This window comes from Tauraco erythrolophus, chromosome 21 (assembly GCF_009769465.1).
Source record: "Tauraco erythrolophus isolate bTauEry1 chromosome 21, bTauEry1.pri, whole genome shotgun sequence".
NCBI classification, from domain to species: domain Eukaryota; kingdom Metazoa; phylum Chordata; class Aves; order Musophagiformes; family Musophagidae; genus Tauraco; species Tauraco erythrolophus.
The window spans coordinates 238,391-259,205 of NC_141485.1; the positions used below are offsets into that span (position 1 = coordinate 238,391).

The 20,815-nt window shown below is 45.0% G+C and overlaps 1 protein-coding gene across 3 annotated transcripts; it reads left to right on the plus strand.

The window, feature by feature from the left end:
- Nucleotides 1-4,161: 4,161 nt before the first annotated feature.
- XAF1 (XIAP associated factor 1) lies at nt 4,162-11,722 on the plus strand. 3 transcript variants are annotated; one of them, XM_086624672.1, is made up of 8 exons: nt 4,162-4,234; nt 5,687-5,822; nt 6,808-6,864; nt 7,655-7,907; nt 9,413-9,480; nt 9,752-10,102; nt 10,592-10,661; nt 11,593-11,722. In XM_086624672.1, the coding sequence occupies exons 1-8, from the start codon at nt 4,203-4,205 to the stop codon at nt 11,604-11,606; spliced, it is 981 nt and encodes a 326-aa protein (XP_086480798.1). In that variant the 5' UTR covers nt 4,162-4,202; the 3' UTR covers nt 11,607-11,722. The 3 variants fall into 3 exon arrangements, with proteins under 3 accessions (XP_086480798.1, XP_009976528.1, XP_086480799.1); XM_009978226.2 differs by lacking the exon at nt 11,593-11,722 and having other exon boundaries at nt 10,592-10,849; XM_086624673.1 differs by lacking the exon at nt 5,687-5,822 and having other exon boundaries at nt 4,221-4,234.
- The last annotated feature ends 9,093 nt before the right edge of the window (nt 11,723-20,815 follow it).

The window sequence follows — 20,815 nt, forward strand, 5'->3', positions numbered from 1 at the left end:
GAAAAATGTCAGTGCTGACTCTGCTGAGAAGAAATTGAATTAGTGCCAACTACAGTTCCTGTGGAAGTCTGCTAGGAAGTCAGCTAAAATCCAGCAAAGCAGCTAGGACAAAGTCCTGCACTGAACCGAACCTGTAATCTTGAAGGTAAATTCTCACTTTGTTACCCCCTTGCTCAAGCCATCCTGCCACTGCACATTTCATATTTAAGATACCTTCATCACTGTTTTATGACCCATTGGAGGTTTACATGTGTCAATTCATGCTCAACTGTAAGAACCGGGAGGCTGAGAAGTTGACTGAATACAGATGTTAGAAACACATATTCACATACCATCACAGACAGCAGCAACGTGGGCAGGAAGAAGAATACTGAGTGAGGACAAGAGAGAAGATGCCTCCATTCAGATAAGGAGCTGGAAAAGCTGTGCAATGCATCGTCAAGATGCAGGTAAGGAAGAGCACGACTGGAAATGGCAGAAGAGAGCAGTGTGCAATGCAGGCCGAGGCTGGGTGCCGCTCTCTAAGGGATCAGCATGCATCAACAGAGATAAGCACAGAGGAGCATGCTCCATTTGGCAAGTCTTCCAGCTGTTCCCTGTCTCCCTGAGTCTATGCTTACAACTCAGATACATTTGGCACCGACGGGATATGAGAGTGCCACAGGAATGGCAGCTCTTTCACACAATCTGCCCACGAGCTTCCTCTTCACTGTGCCAGGGGGAGGCGGACAAAGCTTTGGCTGCTGGCTTTACAGAACTAGGCTGACAGCCGGGCAAAAGGAAGCTGCAGAAAGCCCATCGCGCTTGCAAAGCCTCCAGCAGGAGGAGTTTTAGATGGTTCAAAGAGAGCATTCAAACAGAAACCTCCCACAGCCTGGAATTCAGCTCATGCTAATTGAGCACTAACTGCAAGAAAAAAGAATCCTTTCCTCCGGTCAGTGCTGCTCTGACTGGCAGTGACATAGCAGAGACCAGAGCAGTATTTACAAATATGTGTGAGATGTGTGGTTTCATGGTCTTTAACTACTGCTTTAACAACAGTAGGTAAAATTAGCTTTTGGTTGCAGACACCATTTAGAAGCAGGAGATCGTAGCAGCCTTTGGGCTAAATTTTGATACCCTAGCATTGAATAATATGCTGCTCTTGTTCTTGGTAGTAAGGTTCAATTCAGTTTACAAAGGCACTCAAATCTTTGTGTTACAAAGAGACTTGGGCATGGGTGGTGACATGAAGTGGAATCAGGTCTCTGGTACCTGAATCCCTTTCCCTGGTTACAAGACACCACTGCTCCTGTTTGCTGCTGTGCTCAGCTCACTGCCACTGACCTGCCCTGGCTTTCTTGCCATTTCTCAGCTGGTGGCTCTGAGGCTCACAGGAGTTTAACTTGACAAAGACAGCAGAGCATTTTCTGCTGAGTTAGTGAGCTGGATAGGTTCAGTGAAGTGTTCAGTGAGCACCAGAGCCAGCTCAAGAGATGGGGCCACTTATGGCTGGGAACAGTAACAGCTGGGACAGGAACAGCAGCACCTTTCAAGAGAGCAAATTCATAGGTGAGCTTGACAGCAATGTCAAACCACACACAGAGTTTTGTAATCTTCTCTTTTGTACTTCAGATACCAGATTCAATGATGTGAGACACTATAAAGAGTTCCACTCAGAAGTGGGACACTGCTGAAGACTAGTTAACAAAGGCTGACCTGCATAATTTGGATTAGTAGAAAGGGACTAAAAATCAAGTCCTCTTGGAAGGCAGGAATTCCAAAGTCATCAATGCAGGTGGAAAAATTGGAAAATAAATATTTTAGTATAGTTCAGGTAATTCTCAAGAAGCTGCTTTTCTGATATATTTTATTCACTACAAGCCAATCATCCCAGTTACTCCTGTTATTGCTGGATAGGAGCAGTCTGTGGCAAGGAGGCTTTACAGGTAACAGTTGATTTATTTAATTACAGATACACATATTTTCTGCCTCTAATTCAAATGCTGTCCAAGCACACAAGTACAGTTTGCCTGTTTAAAAGCAGTCCATTTGACCTAGATAACTGCTGTTCCCTCTCAAGACAAAAACTCTCCTCACATCCTTCTTAAAGTTCTTTCATATTGCAGGCTCCATGCAACACCCAGAGGCACAAAAGTTTTAACAAAATTATATCGAACAAGGACTGCAAGACTTATCATACTTGACACTGAGAAACAAAAATGAAAACAACTGACCCCGAGACATTCTAGGATTTAGCAGACAAAGAAGTGTCTTTTACCCAGGCTTTGAAAAATCACATTTAAAAAACAACCATCTCAGAACTTACCTCTATGTGATCCTTGACTTAAAAAGATGCCTAGAAGAGGTCTTGTACAATAATGTTATGCACTGGAAGGTTTACACAGAATTTAAATGGAAAGAGTTATTACCAGCATTCAGAGAAAATCGGTTTCATTACTTTCCCTTTTCTCTCCAGTCAGTACTTTCCAGCCACTGCCAGTCCACTGTTTTGCTTTAGGAGTATCTTTCAACTAAGTTCCCAGTGGAGCATCTGATATTTTTCCAAGAAAAGCTTTTGAGACTCTGAACGAACAGTCCTTTCAGTACAATCCCTGTGCCCAACAACTTTCTACATAAAAGCCCTCATTATGAATTTTGAGTCGGTGGGGTGTTCTCAGTCAGTGTGTGTTGCAGATCAGGCTTTCTTGACCTAGAATTGGTATTTCTCATGTAGTTTGCATGCAGCCCTAAAGCACATTCTAATGCTGTGCAGGCTGATGATTACAAAAGAAAAAAAAAGGCAAAAGAAAATCACATTAAAAATTTTGATTTGGAATTGGCAACACTGTAACCTCTCCCTTAGCTGCCATCTCATTAACATATTTGTTCAAAAGCCTTTTCTCTGCTTCATTATATAATTTGTTACAAAATCCAGATAAACACTCATTATTCCCAGGTCTAAATAATGGCTTATTGGGCTTCCTTTTTCTTCTTCTTCTGTTTTTCCCAGAGAAAAATGGGGGACAGAAGGGGCTTGTTTGGATGGGAAATGAACCACACCGATTTCTGAGTAACATCTGGGACATCTGTTGTGTATGGCATTACAATACAATTTGTAAATACTAGTGAATGATTCTTGCCAATACCTCTGCAAAGTAGATTAATTAATATTATTGTCCTCATTTTACAGACTAAAGTCAGTTCATATTTTCTGCATCTCCTGTATCTCATTGTTCCACGCTGGGCAGAGTCTGCAACCTTAGAGAAGAACCATTTGTGTCCTACTGCTGTAAGGTGTAGCAGGTACAAAAATGCTAAGCTTGCCATCAGTAAACCCTGAAGATATTGGTATTGGCATTGAAATGAAAACGTGACGTTCTCTTCCTTTTTCTCTCTAACTTTTATTTCTTCTGAAGTTCCCTGTGTAAAAACGTAGAGCTCCATGACCCGCAGCTGAGGTCCAGTGACAGGCAAGACCTGCTGCACCTGGAGCCTCCAGTGCTGTCAGTCAGTCTCAACCATGACAGAGTATCACCAGGGAGAAAAGGCAAAGGTGGTTAATGTAGGCTGGAGATTTCACCTTGCACGTACTTCATGTTCTGAAGTGGTGAAACAGTGGGGCCTGGGAGTCTGCTGGGCAAGGCTGAGAAGCTGTGTTGTGGGGCTTGGTGAGGTGCGGCTGGAGGAGCAATGCTGGACTTCTCCCCCATGGCGATCGTGGGCAGAGCAGAGGGGCAGAATCCCCTCCCTCGCCCTGCTGCCCACGCTGCTTTGGATGCCGCCCAGGACACGGTGGCTTTCTGGGCTGCCAGCGCACGGTGCCGGCTCATGTTGAGCTTCTCATCAACCCATACCCCAAGTCCCTCTCCTCTCAATCCATTCTCTGCCCAGCCTGTACTTGTGCTTGGGATTTTCTGTTCCTTTGCTGTCCCATTAAACCGTCTTTATCTTAGCTCACGAGTTCTATGTTTTTATGACTCTCTCCCCATTCACATCTGCCCTGACTGCTTCAGGCAGCTCCAGGCAGTAACTAACTTGAATGTGGAACTCGTGCTAAAAACTAATACTTGTCTAGCAATGCTGCTGTTTCTCCTTTAAATTATTTTTGGCTAAGCAGCTCTTTGGGGTGGAGTTATTGCAACAGAGGCTTTCAGTTTCGTTTTTTTTTCCCCTCTCTGCTCTTAGAAGAAAGGATATCCAGCAGAAGAGAAAGAAAAATCATGACTGAAGAGAGCAGGTTCTGCAAAAATTGGTAAGAGATCCTTCTCCCTCTCCACCCCTACAAAGTGTGGGGATTTCAAAAGTTTTCTAGGATTTTCTTTGATGTTGTCTAGATCTCCTGTAACGGGGAGAAGAGGAAGAACCACAAGACAGGAGGGGGATACGCTAGCCATTAAGTAGTGAACAAAAATACATGCATTTTCACATTTCCAGTTGCTGCTTTCTTGCTACTTTGCTGTGCAGAGGTTTCTGCCGTAGCCCTCTCCTATGCTGCATGTCCTCTTTTTACATAATATCACTGTGGGTAATTTTGCAGTATCTGGCAGAGGAGTCAGTGCATGGACCATGCCAAACCCAGGAACTGCTTCAGTTTTCCCGCATGGCTGATGTTTCTTTCTGTTGCTATATTTGCAGTTAAGTGATAAAATACTCTTTTTTTTCAGGGTAATTGGCCATCTCTTACAGAACAGAAGGCTGAAAGGGGCCATAAGGATAGCATAGCTTGGTGTGTCTCAACTGGTGGCAAGGCCATTGGGCAAATTATATGAACAAATACAGCCAAAGAACTGTAAATTTTGTGATGCCTTAGATGACACCCAGAAGACGGGCCTTTTTCTTTCCACATCTATAAAAAATGTAAACAACAGCAGAGCTTTTCCTGAAACCATTGTTGGACAAACGTACCAGGAGCCTCTGGCAGCTGCCCTTTCCTTTCAGAAGTATTCCTGGTAATGCGGCAGCACAGAATGAGTAACAGAATCCAGTCGTTAAATGTCTCATTAAGACACATCGAAAAGACAAATACTTATTTATAGTTTTTAGGGACAAACTAGTTGAATTGTAACGAGTTGTACTGGGTCTGGCTTGGATGGAGTTAGTTGTCTTCACAGCAGCCCTTACGGTGCTGTGTTCTGTAATTGTGGCTAAAACAGTGTTGATAACACACCAGTGTTTTGGTTTTTGCTGAACAGTGCTTGCACAGTCTCAAGGTTTTCTCGTTTTCCCCACTCTGCCCCCACCCCAGTGAGCAGGCTGGGGTTGAGCAAGAGTTTGGGAGGGGAACAGCCGAGACAGCTGACCCGAACTGTGCAGAAAGATATTCCATAATGTATAACCTCAGGCTCAGGAATAAAAACTCCATTAGAGGAAGAAGAACAGGGTTGGGGTTTTGGTTTCTTTTTGCTGCCGAGGTGGCTATTGCCTAAAGACTGGTTGGGCACAGGTATGCCTGTGGGAGGTGGTGAGTGATGTCATTTGCTTCATTTGTTCCCCCCACTCCCCCTTTCCTTCAAGTATTAAACTGTTTTTATCTCAACCTACAAATTTTCTCACTTCCATTCTTCCTATTTCCCCCCACCCCATCCCACTGTGTGTGTGGTGGGATGGTGGCGAGTGAGCAGCTGTGTAGGTGCTTGGCTGTGGCAGGGTCAGCCCACCACACCAGTTCATTTACTTGTCTCTCTCCCATTTATGTGCTTGGTAGTAAACGAGATGTGTCTGCTGCCAATTTCTCCCTCCATGAGGCCCACTGCTTGCGGTTTCTCACTCTCTGTCCAAAATGTGATGAACCAGTTGCCCAAAAGGATATGAAACACCATCAAATGGAAGCACACAAGCAGGTGAGGAATACTACACGTTCTGCAGGGTTTTCTTGCAAATAGCAAAAAAACTCTGCCAGCCCTGAAGTAGTATGTTCATGGCACTGTGCTCTATATTAACTAGATTTGAACTTCTGTAATTGTTTGACCAGAAGATCTCTTTAAGGGTCTGATATGACCCTTCAAGCCTGGTTACAGCACCTTTTGATCTTGCTGCACACTCAGCTTAAGAGAATAAGGTTTCCACTGTGGTGTCTCAGTTTCCCCAGCAATACGAATTACAGATCAGGTATGGATACATGCTTCTAGTGCTTGGGAATTAGCCGGAGCACGCAGACAGGCAGTACCTGGTCTGACATAAACCTTGCTTGTAAAAAGCTATGACATCAATGCACTTTTTTAACAAAACTGAACTGGCAGAGTAAATTTATTAGCTCTTCATATAATGAGGCAATAGCATTTTTAGTACAGCATTAAGAACCCTGTAGCTAGAGGTACTATGCTGAAGCATGAATACACAAGCATGACTCCCTATTCTGTCTTGCTAGTTTTATGATTTTGGCAATTCCGTTGCTTTCAGTTACTTGACAGAACGCATGAGTAGCTCATATGGCAAACCTACAGGAAACAAGCATACCTGCTGTGTTTTCAGAGGGGCCGTTATAATTTAGACTCGCTGAATATCAGACCTGTACTTTTAAGTTAAACCTCAGTCAAAATTTGGAATACAGACTCTTTATTTCACATCACACTTTGCATTTCACATGGGTGCTTTTGAGAACTGGATCCTCGCACAGAATGACAGCTGACTGCAGAATCATCAGGCATCTGTTTTCCTCAAGATCTCATCAGACAGCTCAGGCCTGACAAACAAAAATTCACCTACAGCTTGTTGATGATTGGGATGAAAGGAAGATCATCTCAGCAGCTTGAAGTTGTACTGACACATGAAAGCACTAACTATCCTCCCGTGCTCCCAATGAACTGCTGTATGTTTTGCTTGCAGGTCAGATGTACTCTTTGTCACCAAAGCATGCAGCAATACCAGCTGGAACATCATGAGGTAAGTATGGAGTGCAGTACTCTTTACCTTCTAGGCTGACCCCTTTGAGCAGCCACCAAGAGTCACACTAATGGGTTCAACAGCAAAACTGAGTAAATGCCCAACTCCTGTCCTGGACCATGAAGAAACTTAAACCTCTCATCAGTTGCAGAGTTTTGGCATACCTTTTTCCCCTTATAAATAAGTATATCCCATGGTGGTTGCTCATCCAGTTGTGATGGGACTGTCAGTTCCAGGAGATAATCTATTACGTTCTCATCCTTGGCACCTCAAGCTGATTCTTTGAGGGCTTCTCAAAGACATTTCTGTCCAGCCTCCACGCTCATATTACCTGTTTTTTCAAAGGAGTGGTTATACAAAGCAAGAGTTAAGGAAACAGCTAAAGAGGAGATACAAAAAACACTTGGCAGAGGCTGGGAAGTGAGAGCAGCCTGTCCATGGTAGCTGTAGTCTAACCAAGGAACCAAAGCAGTGAAGACACAGCAGGCTTCCCCTGGTGACGGTAGCTGAAGTATTGGAATTTTCTAGGTGGGGTTGTGCTCCGTTGCTAACCTGTACTGACACAGAACATCTTCACTGCTATTGATTCCCATTTTGCCTTATATTGCCAAATTCATCCTAAATTAAGGATAGCCTAGATAAGTGAACTCATAATACACCTAAGCCTGCATTTGGTTATGTGGATAACCTTTAAGGAGGACATTCTTAAACAGTCATTCTTTGCTCTCACCCAATGCCCTCTTTTAGTACTGACAGAAAATTTGCAATAATTTCCTCTATTCATGTGCAGACCGAGGAATGCCACAAACGAGCAATGAAATGCGAGATCTGTGAGCTTGAAATGCCCTTCAACAAGCTGCAGGAACACTTGAACACCTGTGCCAGTCGAACAGAGTGGTGTTGGGAGTGTAACAAATACATCATGTACAAAGACCAGAACAAACACAAAGATATTTGTCAGAACAGTGGTCTGTCCTATCATAAGGATGTGAATTTTCAAACCAGTGAAGCATCCACTAATGCAACGCTTATTTTCCCCACTGGTAAGCAAAATTCCTCATTGTCATGGACTGGGTCAACTGTGTTAAATCTCAGTGAAAATTCTTCTGCCTTCTTTAAAATTCTCAGTAATTCGGGCTAGAGGGAATTGTTGTTTAACCAACAACAGTGAAAGGGCCAAGTGTTGCTTTCGATTATGCTCGTTATTGTGAAGCCAGAGTGGCTCCACTGACTAGTAGCTCATTTGCCATGTTCTGTTATGCCTCCCTGATATCCTGGAAGTGAAGTTCCTTCTATTAGAAAATAAGTGGAACTTCTTTCTGTTTCTATTTGTTGCACGGGAGAAAATATGATTTGGAATTTCCTCCTACTTCATATATAAAGCCAGTAATGCATATCTTGATTTCTTGAAGTTGAGGGTACCTTTATTAGGCCTAAGGTATTGGACAGAGTATGTCAAGACAAAAAAATTGTGAATCCTGTCCATGATTCCAGAAAAGAACATGCACAGGCTGGACAGAGAATGGATTGAGAGCAGCCCTGAGGAGAAGGACTTGGGGGTATGGGTTGATGAGAAGCTGGCAATGTGCACTGGCAGCCCAGAAAGCCAACCGTGTCCTGGGCGGCATCCAAAGCAGTGTGGGCAGCAGGTCGAGGGAGGGGATTCTGCCCCTCTGCTCTGCTCTTGTGAGACCCCCTCTGCAGTGCTGCGTTCAGCTCTGGGGACCCCAACAGAAGAAGGACATTGAGCTGTTGGAGTGAGTCCAGAGGAAGGCCATGAAGATGATCAGAAGGCTGGAGCACCTCTCCTAGAAGATAGGCTGAGAGAATTGGGATTGTTCAGCCTGGAGAAGGGAAGGCTCTGGGGAGACCTTCTAGCAGCTTTCCAGTTCCTAAATGGGGCCTACAGGAAAGCTGGAGAGGGACTTTTTACAAGGGCATGTAGTGATGGGACAAGAGGAATGGCTTTAACCTGAAAGAGGGTAGATTTCTATTAAATCTAAGGAAGAAATTTTTCACTGTGAGGGTGGTGAGGCACTGGACCAGGTGGCCCAGGGGAGTTGTGGCTGCCCCATCCCTGGAAGCATTCAAGGCCAGGTTGGATGAGGCTTTGAGCAACTTGATCTAGTGGAAGGTGTCCATGCCCATGGCAGGGGGGTTGGAACTAGATGATCTTGAAGGTCCCTTCCAAACCAAACCATTCTGTGATTCTATGATCGGTAGGTACAGTGGTTGACAAAATAAACTATAATGAGCAAAACTCTCTAGCAACAGAATTAGTGAGGCCAAGGTAGGAGTGAAGCATTTTGAGCCACAAAACATGAGTCTGTTGTGGAAGATAAAATATCGTGAAGTCTGTGGGAAGGGCTGGTGGTTTAGTTTTGAGTGTTGCCAAAGCAAAACGTTGTCACAGCTGTAATTCCTTCTTTGCCAGTGGAATCAGCATTCTGTGTTTCTCTAGAACCAGCAACCATAAGTGGATTTGAGCATCCTGTCTAGATGGCTCGTGTCAGTACTGTGTTTCTCTCTGTTTTTTCTCCTTCTGAAGGTACTGGTGGCAATCTTTGTTGGAAGTGCAGTAAGTCATTCCCAGATGACCAGTTCTCCCAACATCAGGTAAGCACATGTGAAACTGAACAAGAGAATGGTCTGTGCTTAATTTCCAGCCAGGTTATTTCTCTGAAAAGTGATATGTTAGGTAAGAAAGGGCAGTGTGTCTTAGCTCTTCAAACTATATTTTCACGATACATGTATTCAGCGGAAGCATCACTGTGAGGTGATGTGCACTGTCCCTCCCCATGACTCATGTCTGTCACAAATCATAACATACGACACAGTTGGGTGTAATGAAAATCTTCACCTCATTATGCATCCTCTCTTTTAACAGAATAAATGCAGTGCAGCCCATAAGCCGACACAAGATCTTGCTGGTCAGTCAACTTCAAAACTCAGCAGTGACCCACCACAGTCTTCTTCCTCCCTGGCACCGTCTTCCCGCTCCGAGAATGCGATGGTGTGGAAAGATGTCCGTCCCAAAGGGAAAGAAAGGGACCAGTCATTGACCTGCAAATCCTTGCTTAAACCCCCAAAGAACAAAAAGATTGACTTTCCCTCTCCCACAAGAGGCAGACTTTCCACATCACCTCAAGCTCTGAAAGTCACCCAGTCTTTTGATCAGCTTGCAACCTGTGCCCATTGCAACATTCTTCTGCCTCTTCCAACCCTTCAGAAACATGAGGTGAGAACTGACACATTGGACTCAGCCTCCTACATGCAAAGGGCTGTACCTACAGAGCCACTATCTCCACACTGCCTGGGGTCCCAGTGCCCATTTCTGGATTCCATAGCTTCTTGAAATGCTGGCCATAGGTACATTCTCTCTGTAGAGCGTGGAATTTTTAATTCCATTTGTGCTCACATCTACACAAACAAGATCCATTGCCTATATATAGTCTGCTTGAGTTTTAGGAAAATAATAACCATCACTCAAGCCATTAATTTTAAGCTCAAATCCTGGAAAGTCTTCAGCAATTGTCCTTATTTGCTGAAGGCTGATATTGTTCCTGCTAAGCAAATAGTATGATTCTATCTCAGCTACATCAGAGATGGAGCTCTAGATAATTTTCCATCCCAACAAAGGGGCCCAGTTGCCTCCCTACTGAATATGATCACATGTTGAATATAATGTTAAATTCTCCTCTGATATGACTGTTACTTATTTTTCTAGATCAAATGTCTACGTTTGACATCTTTGAAAAATGCTAGGATGAAACAAAAATCAAGCAATGGAGAAAGAGGTACTACAGAATTTGAGAAATTTAGAATGGAATTCACCATTCAGGATTATTCTACATTGGGTTAATAGGAAAAATGGGATGTTTTGCAGAGGTAGTGCATTTAGGATAGCTAATACTCAGAAAATCACAAAGCTCTTTAGATTCCAACACACAGCGCGTTCCCATGAGGTTGCATTAAGCAAGCATTGCTTCAGAGCCAGTATGTTTTCACTCTCTTGACTCAGAGCAACATGTATTGTGCCTCTCAAATTATGCTGCTATGAACAATGCAGTACCTTCCCTACTGTAAGCAGAGATCAGCACAAAAGATTTTACAGAACAAATATTCTGTGCCAGGTCTGTCTGCTCCAACACTGAATGGAGTCTTAAAGAATAGTTTCAGAAGACAAAAAGTAAAATTATTTTTTCTCCATAGTAAAAATTGCATATTCAATAGAAGCATTGATATAATTATGCCAGACAATACCTCCAGCTGCACTTGCACTGATCCACAGCCCGTCTCTTTCCTCACCCTGTCCCAGACAGGCTGTGAATTTTAATACTTCTGTCTTTGCCAACACTCCCCTTTGCTTTTTAGTTCCTAAGCAGTATCATTTCCTCTCAGTCCAATTAATTAAGTGAAACTGAAAGTAGTTGTTCTCAATCTGTCCCTTTGCTACGTGATTCAGTAAGTGAGGTATTACTTTTCCTTGTAAAACTTTTATCTCCTGGTAGATGAAAGAGAGAAAGGACCAAAGCGAGAAATAGGGGGTTTGTCTAGTTTTGAATTACTGGACTCTAGCCTTGAAATGAAAGTGAGCACATGGTAATTACATGGATTATTTGACTTGCATTGTGGGTCTTTTCTATTGTTCAACTGAGTGATGACATAGGAAGGCTGTGAAACTGAAACTTTAAGAACAGTCATAACTGGGCTTTGTTTGTTTTACAGAAGAATTTCTGTAGCACTCATGATTAAATCTGGAAATGGAGGCACATCTTCAGATTGAAGCTTCAGCTTGGCTTTAGCAAAAGGCACTGAAAGTGTGATTTCCTTACCAACAAATAAAAGTGACTTCCTACTCTGGATCAAGAACAAAAAGCGACTCAGATTTTTATTCCTTATCAAGAGAGGCATTTAAGAGTTTTCACTAGAAAACTGTAAAAGTGATGAGGGCTCAACAGCTATTGTCATTTCAAATATTTCTGTGTAAGCTTGCTTTAGGAATGTACTTTTTCCACCTGCTTCAGCAAGGAGAGCAGCTTATTTGAAAATATTTGTTCTGGGAGAGAAGGAAATAAGGAATTCAGAATTCCTTGTCATGTTGAGCACCACCAATTCCCTTTGCCGTCACTGAGAGCTGAGACCTTAGTGTTTTTCAGGGCATGGCCCAGTGACATGAAAAAAACATTAAATGCTGCTCTCCTTCACTTCAGTGAACCACTGAACCTAGGGCTAGCACAAACAGCTGAGTCTCGGGAGATTGCAGACACATCCAAGGATAACTGAGGGTGTTCATCTTCTGTTTCACAAATGGAAACTCATAGAGCCCAATGGTGCAAAAGTTAAAAATGAAGAGTGAGTGGATGCTTTATGCTAGTGCCTGTGAACATCTGTGAAAGCAGCCTTTGCCGCTTGGCATCTTACGTCGATAAACACTAAAACATGTTAACAGATGAGTTTTACTATAAGGTGCCATTTTCCTCTCATCCACCCTTAGCAGGGTTCAATCTTACAAACTGATGGCTGCAACTAAGGCACATATGCTGACCTATAATCTGAGTTACATCTTACTTCTCGCCTCCAAACTTACAGATATCTGCATCATTTATGCACAAGCACACACAGGATGCAGAGTCAGTTGACTGAGTTAATAAACTCTCTCAGTGATTCAGCAAAGGCCCAGGCTCATTTATGCACATCGTAGGCAGAGCTGCGTGGCAGGACTGAGCCAAAATGCGCCAATGGGCGTTCGAAGAGGAGATACTTCCAGCCTGGTAGTCACTGGGCAGCGGTACAGCGGCTGGTCACGTGGGCTGACAAGCGTTAGTGACTTCTGAGGCTCCAGGGACCTTTGCAGCATAGAGACTGTTTCTAACAACCAACAGCTCCTCTTGCATGCACTCAGACCTCATTAACCTGGATCTGAAACTCTGCTACTCAAAGGCCAAGAGTGCAATAACTTCACTCCCTGTCTGTCCCAGATGTTTTGCTGATCAGTGTCTAAATGAATTTCATTTGAAAGCTTGCGGGAGTACTCTGACCACATTTAAGAAGGGATTTTCAAACACAATCCAAGACAGCGCTCTCACTGAGGTTTATTTTAAGCTTTTAAAAAATTGTTCTGAACTTCTGGTAAGCAGGTCTGACATTGAACATGGTGCTATGAAACAGAATTTTCTGTGTTTGGGAGCAGAGGAAAAGGGCTGTGAAAGCATGTCTGTTAAAGCCATGTCACTCTATGCATAAAGTTCTTCTCTTTTATTCTGCACTCATTAGACTTTCACATAGTTTAGTATTCTTATTATTCCTTGATAGACATTGCAGCAATAGACTTGATGGATCTCCGCACAAGCATAAGCTTTCTCACTGTTGTGCATTTTGGGGTCCGTACAACTTCCAGCAAAGCTGGACTTATCAGGCCTCCCAGGAGCACTTTATTGTTCTTCAAGGCCTGTTTGAAGAAGGCTGGTAAACATAGCATGGTCTGAAGAGAATCCATAGTAAATTAATAAAATAAGTTTGGAGACGAACTGAGCAGGCAGCTCATGCTCCACAATCTATATACAGAGAAAGACATGAAACCATTTTCAATCCTTTTGAAAAGGAACTTTGAAAGCCTTGCTGCCCAAAAGCAAAGGAAGATGCTTTGCTCCTAGAAACAGTCCAATTTACCAGACAGGACAAGAAATGGGCAGGAGCAGGCAGGATAACGGGATGGTGCTTGCCCCAGCCCTGTTCTCGCAGGAGGGCTGCAGATCCACGCCACGCTGTGCCATGGGCTCGCCTGGCAGCACCGGACACCCGCGGGGTCACATCTGGTACTGTGGGACAGGAGCCAACGTGGCTGTGTCTGAAAAGCGTCACACAACTCGCAGAGAGCACCAGGCCATCTTCAGCCTTCTGGCCCTTTCGCCGGGGGGGAGCGGGGCGCGGCGGGCAGCAGCGCTGTTCCCGCTCCTCTGAAAAGCACGGCAGGGCTCATGGCGGAAATCCGCGCTGCAGTGGCATCGTGCGGCTGCTGGTGGCACTGGCAGGAGCGAGACCGTCGTGGCCGGGCCGGGGGCCGCGGAGCGAGGAGGAGGAGGAGGAGGAGGAGGAGGCGCCGGCGCGCCCGTCCCGCTGCGGAGCTGCGCTGCGCGGTGGCCCCGCGGCCGCGCGGCCCTTGGCGCCGGTACCGTTCGGTAATTCGCCACTGGCAGCTCCCGCCTGGCTTAAGGGCAGCAGCGCCGGGGCGACGAGGCCAGGAAGGCGCGTGCCCGAGGGCTGGAGCTCGCCGCGGCCCGCCTGGCTGCGGCCAGAGCTGCCGGCTGGGCGGCCGTCCCGGCACGGGGGGAGCCGCTCGTCAGCCCCCGGAAAACATGAGCCAGACGCAGATGTCTCTCTGAAGGATCTCGAAAATCCCTGCAAACCATCTGACTCCTTCGTCTCCCAAGGTGAGGAAGTGGCTGTTAACGGTCACGTCAAACGTTACCCTGGTCCTGGAGGTGCTGTGCGTGCCCTGCCCAGCAAGGTGACCCCCGTTCCGCACCTCTGCGAGCTCTCTGGGGAAAAACGAGGCCATTCATTTTGCAGAAGGATCTCCCGAACCGGGGAGCTCGGCAGGGCGCAGGCCCCGTTCGTTGCCAGAGACAGAAGGCAGCCTGAAAGCAGCAGTGCCCACCCTTCCTGCAGGTCCGAGGGTCCGTGGGGGGTCCGGACAGGGCAGCTCAGCGTTAAGGGTGGGAAGCAAACTTCCTCGCTCTTTTGGTCTCGTTGGTTTCACATTTCCTCAGATTTGTAATCCAGTTTGGTGTGAAAGCGGGAACAGCTGTGGTCACTAGATGGCAATAAAGGATCGATGCGCTCCGTCCTGCTCTACAGCCAAAGTTCGTAAGAGTTTGGCCTAGATTTGCCTGGGAGAAAGAACTGGAAGATACTAGAGAATCCATGAAAATAAGTGTGCAATCGTTCTGCTAGGTAATCAGGATTTGTTTTGTTATTGTCTGTTTCTTAATTAAAATTAGGTTGTATTTACCAATTAGAAAATTATTAACAAAGTATAATTCTGAGTAAGAAAAGGAAGCACTGCCTCACCAGGACAGGTACTCAGAGAATATGGCATCATACTCCTGAAATACTGCTGATGTTTCAAATACACTGGGATTTCAGTGTTTTACCCTGAAGCTTGAGACACATTTTTATTCTTTGGCAGTGGCAGGAGGCAATCCATTTCTGTACGACCCTCTTTGCCCGGTAAAAGCTTACCTACGTTACTCTCAGTACATTTTTTTTTTTTAAACAATCTTTTGTCATAGTAGAAACTTTAATACAAATCTATGAGATACCAGAGTGAAGCACACCTTGTATTTGTCCATTTCCAAAGTGCTGTGTGCTGGTGGCTTCTCCTCCACTAAGCTGTATGTCTTTTAATTTTGCTTGGAGGTTAATCTCTTTTGAAGGCAGGAGTATTGTGTGTACAAAAATTTGCAAAGCCAGCTGGCATATCCTGCTCTCATATACTGCTGTGATTCGAAAGCAGTGTTATGGGAAGCAGAAGGGACTAAATGAAGAAATTAAACTGACAATATACCCTGCAGTGAGCTGATAGGGAGAAACTGAATGACCTAATTTTGGATTTGCCCATTGCTGCTGCTTCTCAGTGGTTCTGTTGCAAAGGACAATGCGGGATCTCAGTACGTATTGTTGTCTTCTATGGGATGTGGATTTTCAATAACCCAGAGCATAAAAGTCGTCTGTTAAGAAACAACACAAGGCTCCCATACCAATTCAGCCTGTTTAAAGAAAAAATAAGCAGTGTGTTTTTTACAAACCATACCCATCTATGTAACTTGCACAGCACCTTGTGACTGACAGCTCTTCATTTGCTGTTGAAGTCTTTCTGGGTTGCTTGGATTGAGTCACATTTGGATAAAACTTGGCAGAAACTTATCTTGAGCCCAACTACTTTTTTGATTAGTTAGAAAAACCCTCAAAAAGTAAACAAACTATTAGATAGATGACTGGAACTAGTCATCTCCTATGGTGTATGAACATTTTTCCTAGCAATTCAGAAAGAAATGCAGTAAAACTGCAAGTAAACAGTGAGGGAGATTGAGTGTTAAAAGTGAAGGACTTGGGTGACTACCAGTAATTTCAGAGCTGTGTATTTCTTTGGTTTTATAAAGGCATGTTTCCCACAGTCCACAGGCCTGGATACTGTCTTTGCCTGGATGTGTGCAGAAGCAGTGCAGCTACTTAGATCAGTTCTTATTAACTGCTGTCAAGAACAGTCTTGTTCCCTGGAAGATAGAAGAGCATGTTAAAGGATAGCAGCCTTATAGATAGCTGTGCATCCTTACACGTCCCACCATTTCGTTCTTGAAGCATTGCTGGCAGATTCCTCCTTGGATTTAATGCAAGCTCTTTAATGCAGGCCCCTTACAAGGTGCGGGTAGGGAGCAGGTTGATAAATATGCTGGTCGGTCGAGCTAACAGCTTAGTTTTAAAAGAAAAATTCAGTAACATTTTCTTGGCTTTGTGAAAAGGTGGCATTTTGTTTCTGCCCCATGAAGTATAATGATAACTGTTGAGACTGATGATTGTGAAGGCTTTGCAAGCCCATGGAGGCAGTTATTGGAAGAACGTTCAGATTGGCTGCTGGGAAGTTGCACTTGTAGCCATCAGTGTGAGAGGCAGCTGCAGGTCTGTGGTGAGTTCTTCAGTGGCTGATGGGACCAAAGAGATGCTTCTCAGAGTGGGTTGGATGGTGACAGTGCCCGGGTTCTGCGACGACAGCAGCTGCTGGCTGGGTTACTCCAGCGAACGTGGCTGGAGACTGTCCTGCAGCTGAGTGAGCGCAGTGCCATGGTGGTACCTGCTGCATAAGTGTTCACGTCTGTGGGAAATAGAGAGAATATCAGGCTACCCTGTGTGAAACAGAGGATGTGACTGGCTCCTAAAAGGCTTTTCATTGCGTTTGATTCTGCTGCAGTGCACATGTTGTGACCCAGGGAAACACGGGGAAAGAAACTAATCAGTATGTGCAAATCAGTAGACCATGGCGAGATTAATGTCCCGGAGCTGCAGATGCCTACAGAGGAGATGGGTGCAGTGCTGCAAGTACCTCGGGTCTTTCAGACCCAACAAGGGCCCTGGGATGTGACTCTTTTGGCCCATTTTAGATATTTAGTTCAGGATCAGGCAGACTGTGTCCTGGAAGTGTGTGGTTTTCTCTGCTGACTGCAAAGGGTGTCTCAGTAACAAGCTCAGATGTAGACCTCTGCGTGTCTGATGATCACACCAAAAACACTACAAACATTTGAAAGAAGGGGACTGTTCATCTCAGTCATTTCCTAAGACCAGTCCTTTCCACATCAAGGCAGGTGGCTTTTTAGGTTCTTAGGCTTCTTATTTCAAGGAGGAAATAAATGAGAGATGATTTATCAACTACAGGTTCATGTGTCAGTAATTATGCTTGTGTGAAGTCTTTATGACCAGAGTAGGTTTGATGGGTGCTTTTTGAATCACGCTTATCCACACACTGTTACAAAGTGCCCCGTACGGTGTTCTTCCTCCAGTGCAGTTGGCAGAGGCTGTGCAGCCAAGTGGTATGGCTCGGCTGTTTCTGCTTTACTTCAGCCTCATTCAGTTATGTGCGAATTAATGGCAAACCTGGGATTTTGGTCTGTGAGGTGCTGTGCACACAGCTAATGGGTTGTGTGTTTTGTCGGCTTCGTGCATTCATTATTTGGCTGTGGTGGATCTGATGGAGCAAGGGAATCCCTTTACGCAGTTCAGGAGCATTGGTGTATGCTCACAGATGCTTGCAGATTAAGGACAAACATCGGAAGGGGAGTAATCACCATAAATATTCTATGTGGGCATCATAGCAAAAGCAGGTCTTTAGAAAGGACTTAAATGCAGTTGGAGCAGAGATTTTATAGAGAAGTTGTGGGAGGGGGAAATTAAACCATGGCTGAAGTGTCACACTGAAATGAATATCCCAGAATCTGGAGAGGGTCTCATTTTCCAAATGTTATTTACACAGAGTGGGAACAATCAGAGAATCCTTACAATTTCTTTTTCTTCTTAATGAAAACATATAATTAATTTTCTTTTGAGCCTTGCCGCAGGCAGCGGCCACAGGTGGGATGCTAATGCAGCAGCGCAGGGCAGGGAGGGCTGGAGGCTCCTCACTGGTGGCTCTGATGGACACAGGTGAGTTTGGGGTGACAGCACCCACTGACACCCACCACCTGTGGCATTTTTGGAGCAGAGGTGCTGGTCCTTTCAAGGCAACAAAGCAGCTCACTGTCAGGTCACAGTCCTTATGGCATTTTGCATGACTACAACACAAGACATTTTAATCACTGCAGTTGGCTGAACTGACCATATGCTTTGTGAAGGGGGTCCCCTGAGGTGGCTGAGGAGGTCCTTGCTGAGGGACAGTCATCCTTCCCAGTGCCACAAGAACCACAAGCAAAAAGAGTGCAGATCAGGAGGTCATTAAAGACATGTCATAGCAAGCATGCGCACGGGACCTGGGCTCAAGAAGCAAGGGCAACAGCAGTTCCGACATGCCTCGCTTTCAAACGCTTGTCTCTGTAAACTCTGCAAGTTCTTCACATGTAGGCTGAGTGTGTCTACATGTGTAATATTTACAGATATTTGAAAGCACGTATACATGTCCTCTCACCCATGTATAAAATACATAAATATAGGTGCACAAATAAATACAAAAAATAATGTTTTATCAATCTTTACAGTTTAACTGAGATACGATTTAAAACAGGAGCCCTCTTTCAAGCATCAGAAATTGATTTCTGAACTCTCTTCATGTTACCCAGATTTTTCTCATTGTTAAGATTTTCATTACCTCATTGTTTAGAAACATAGGTATCTCTTTTACTTCTGATACCATTTTGCCCTAGGGCTGATACCACCATAGGAGCCTGGGAGATCGGGAGAAGGGGTGGTATGTACCTTACACACTTGATTTCTGGGGACTGCTGGTGCAGGTGTGAATTTTGTGGCTGGAATTTTCATGTAACATGGGGCAGAAATTGATGGTGACCACACAGCATGGAGAAATGCTGCTGCTTAGTATTTCAGTATTTAGTATTTTTGAAAAATGGAATCCATAGGATTAGGAAAGCTTTAATACACTGATGAAGACCAGCCTGAAATATAAGAAACTGGTGTTTTGACTGTGTGCTGTTAAACAAATGGCAGCATTCTCATTTTTCTTGTGGAATTTCACAAACTCCTACGTCAGGAAAGTAGCGTAAGAGGCACCAGCCCAATGCTCTTTGCTGGAGGCACAGGGTGAAACAGTTCAGCAGATGTTTGCAGCTGGGCTGCGGAGGCTGGTCCTGGCCGTGCTCAGCTGTGGCTGGGGGTTACCCTGCAGAGACCAGGAACGTGTGAAAGGGATGAGAGGGCACTGCTGCTCCTGTGGCACTGCTGGAGAGAGGAGCTGCTTGTTGAGCAGGTATCATCCGTGCTCAGACGGGTGCTGGTGCCGCAAGCGGGCTGGAAGCTGTCAGGCTAGATCCTTGCAAGGAAATGAAAAGCAGTCGTAGGGACTAGATGACCTCTACTGTCTCTGTCCCGGCTTCTCTTTCTATGATCTGTGCTATCAGAGATTTATTACCACGGGCGTGTGAGCTGAAAAGTGATAGATTCAGCTTCTTGAAAGCTCCCTGAAGCTGGAGAGCAGCAGAGAGTTTGACTGCTGGCATCTGCAGCTCCTCTAGACCTCAGTGCAGCCCTGGGCACGTCTGTGCTCTGCATCCACAGAGTGGTGTGGTGACAGGTCTGTATGTGAGGTGTGGAAGGGAGTAAAGTGCTGCAATTTGCATCGACTCAATCAAGCCCACGAGGGAGTGGTGATGGGGGAGGGCAGGAGGAAGCGGAGGCTGCTGAGACACTCAGTGGGGAGATGCAGTTGGTGGGAGCGCCCTGATTCATCTTTCACTACCTTCATGCCTGTGCCATTGAAGTGACTGGACGAAGGTGGGTAGGGATCTCCCTGCAGCGATGGCAAACCTTTCAGAGGCAGCAGAGCAGAAGGGAATTCATTCGTGGGCCGTGGGAATCAGTATCCTGCAGCTGCATAAAATAATCCCAGTGAGCCACGTGTCTGAGCCGATGGCACGGCACAAGCAACGGCAAGGTTTGCACCGGCGGGTGCTGTGTGGGGATCTTTCTGCTCTGCTCTGTTCTTTCCACAAGATACCAAAAAGCGGTTTCCCACGATTGGAGCCCGTGCGAGGAAATGAGATTTTATGCTTTCTGTTATATTCAGAGATCACAGAGGGGGAGGACTGGGTTATAAAATCATAAACTGCTGTATCAAATTTTGACTGGGGCACAGCTCCCTCCAGCACTTCTAGACATCTCAGAGGAAGATGTGAAAGGTGGCGAATGGACTCGTTTCTAGTGGTCCATTTGCTGTGCCAAAAAGAACTTATTCTACCATATGTGAGGAAAATTTCATATCTGTTCTTGATTCTTAGTGTGTTTTGCCTTTGCCAGCCAGAAGTTACTTATCGTTAAGGCACAATGTCTATTTAGGTGAAGATTCAGTTTTCTGTCTGGGCCAATTTGCAAATACGTTCTTGTGATTTGGGAAAGCAGCTTCCATTGTGAGCTGCTGACACCAGGCACTGAGAACACGCATCTTCTGTGCTTGTAAAAGTGCCCTTTGTTGGTCTGTAACACTGTTTTGGAGGCATGAAGAAAAGTACCTGTAGACTTGAGTGGGATTTGCTCACAAAAGCTGTTACAGAAAAGGTTTTTCACATTTGCATGAATTCAGACTGTGTGCTGCCTAAGTTTTCTCTGCTGTCATTTTTGAATGAAGAGCCTATTATGCCTTTTTGTGACCTGTTAATTTGGTTGAAAGCCTGTTTTTTAAGTAAAGGATAGGTTGGTTTTTATCCAGTGCTTCTTAGAAAAACATCACAGAATT

Bases quoted from the DNA above. Each gene is read 5' to 3' on its own strand.
- XAF1 (XM_009978226.2), top strand. From the start codon at position 4,203: ATGACTGAAGAGAGCAGGTTCTGCAAAAATTG. The intron at 6,865-7,654 runs GTAAGTATGGAG...ATTCATGTGCAG, and splicing joins ACCAGCTGGAACATCATGAG to ACCGAGGAATGCCACAAACG. The intron at 7,908-9,412 runs GTAAGCAAAATT...CTCCTTCTGAAG, and splicing joins AACGCTTATTTTCCCCACTG to GTACTGGTGGCAATCTTTGT.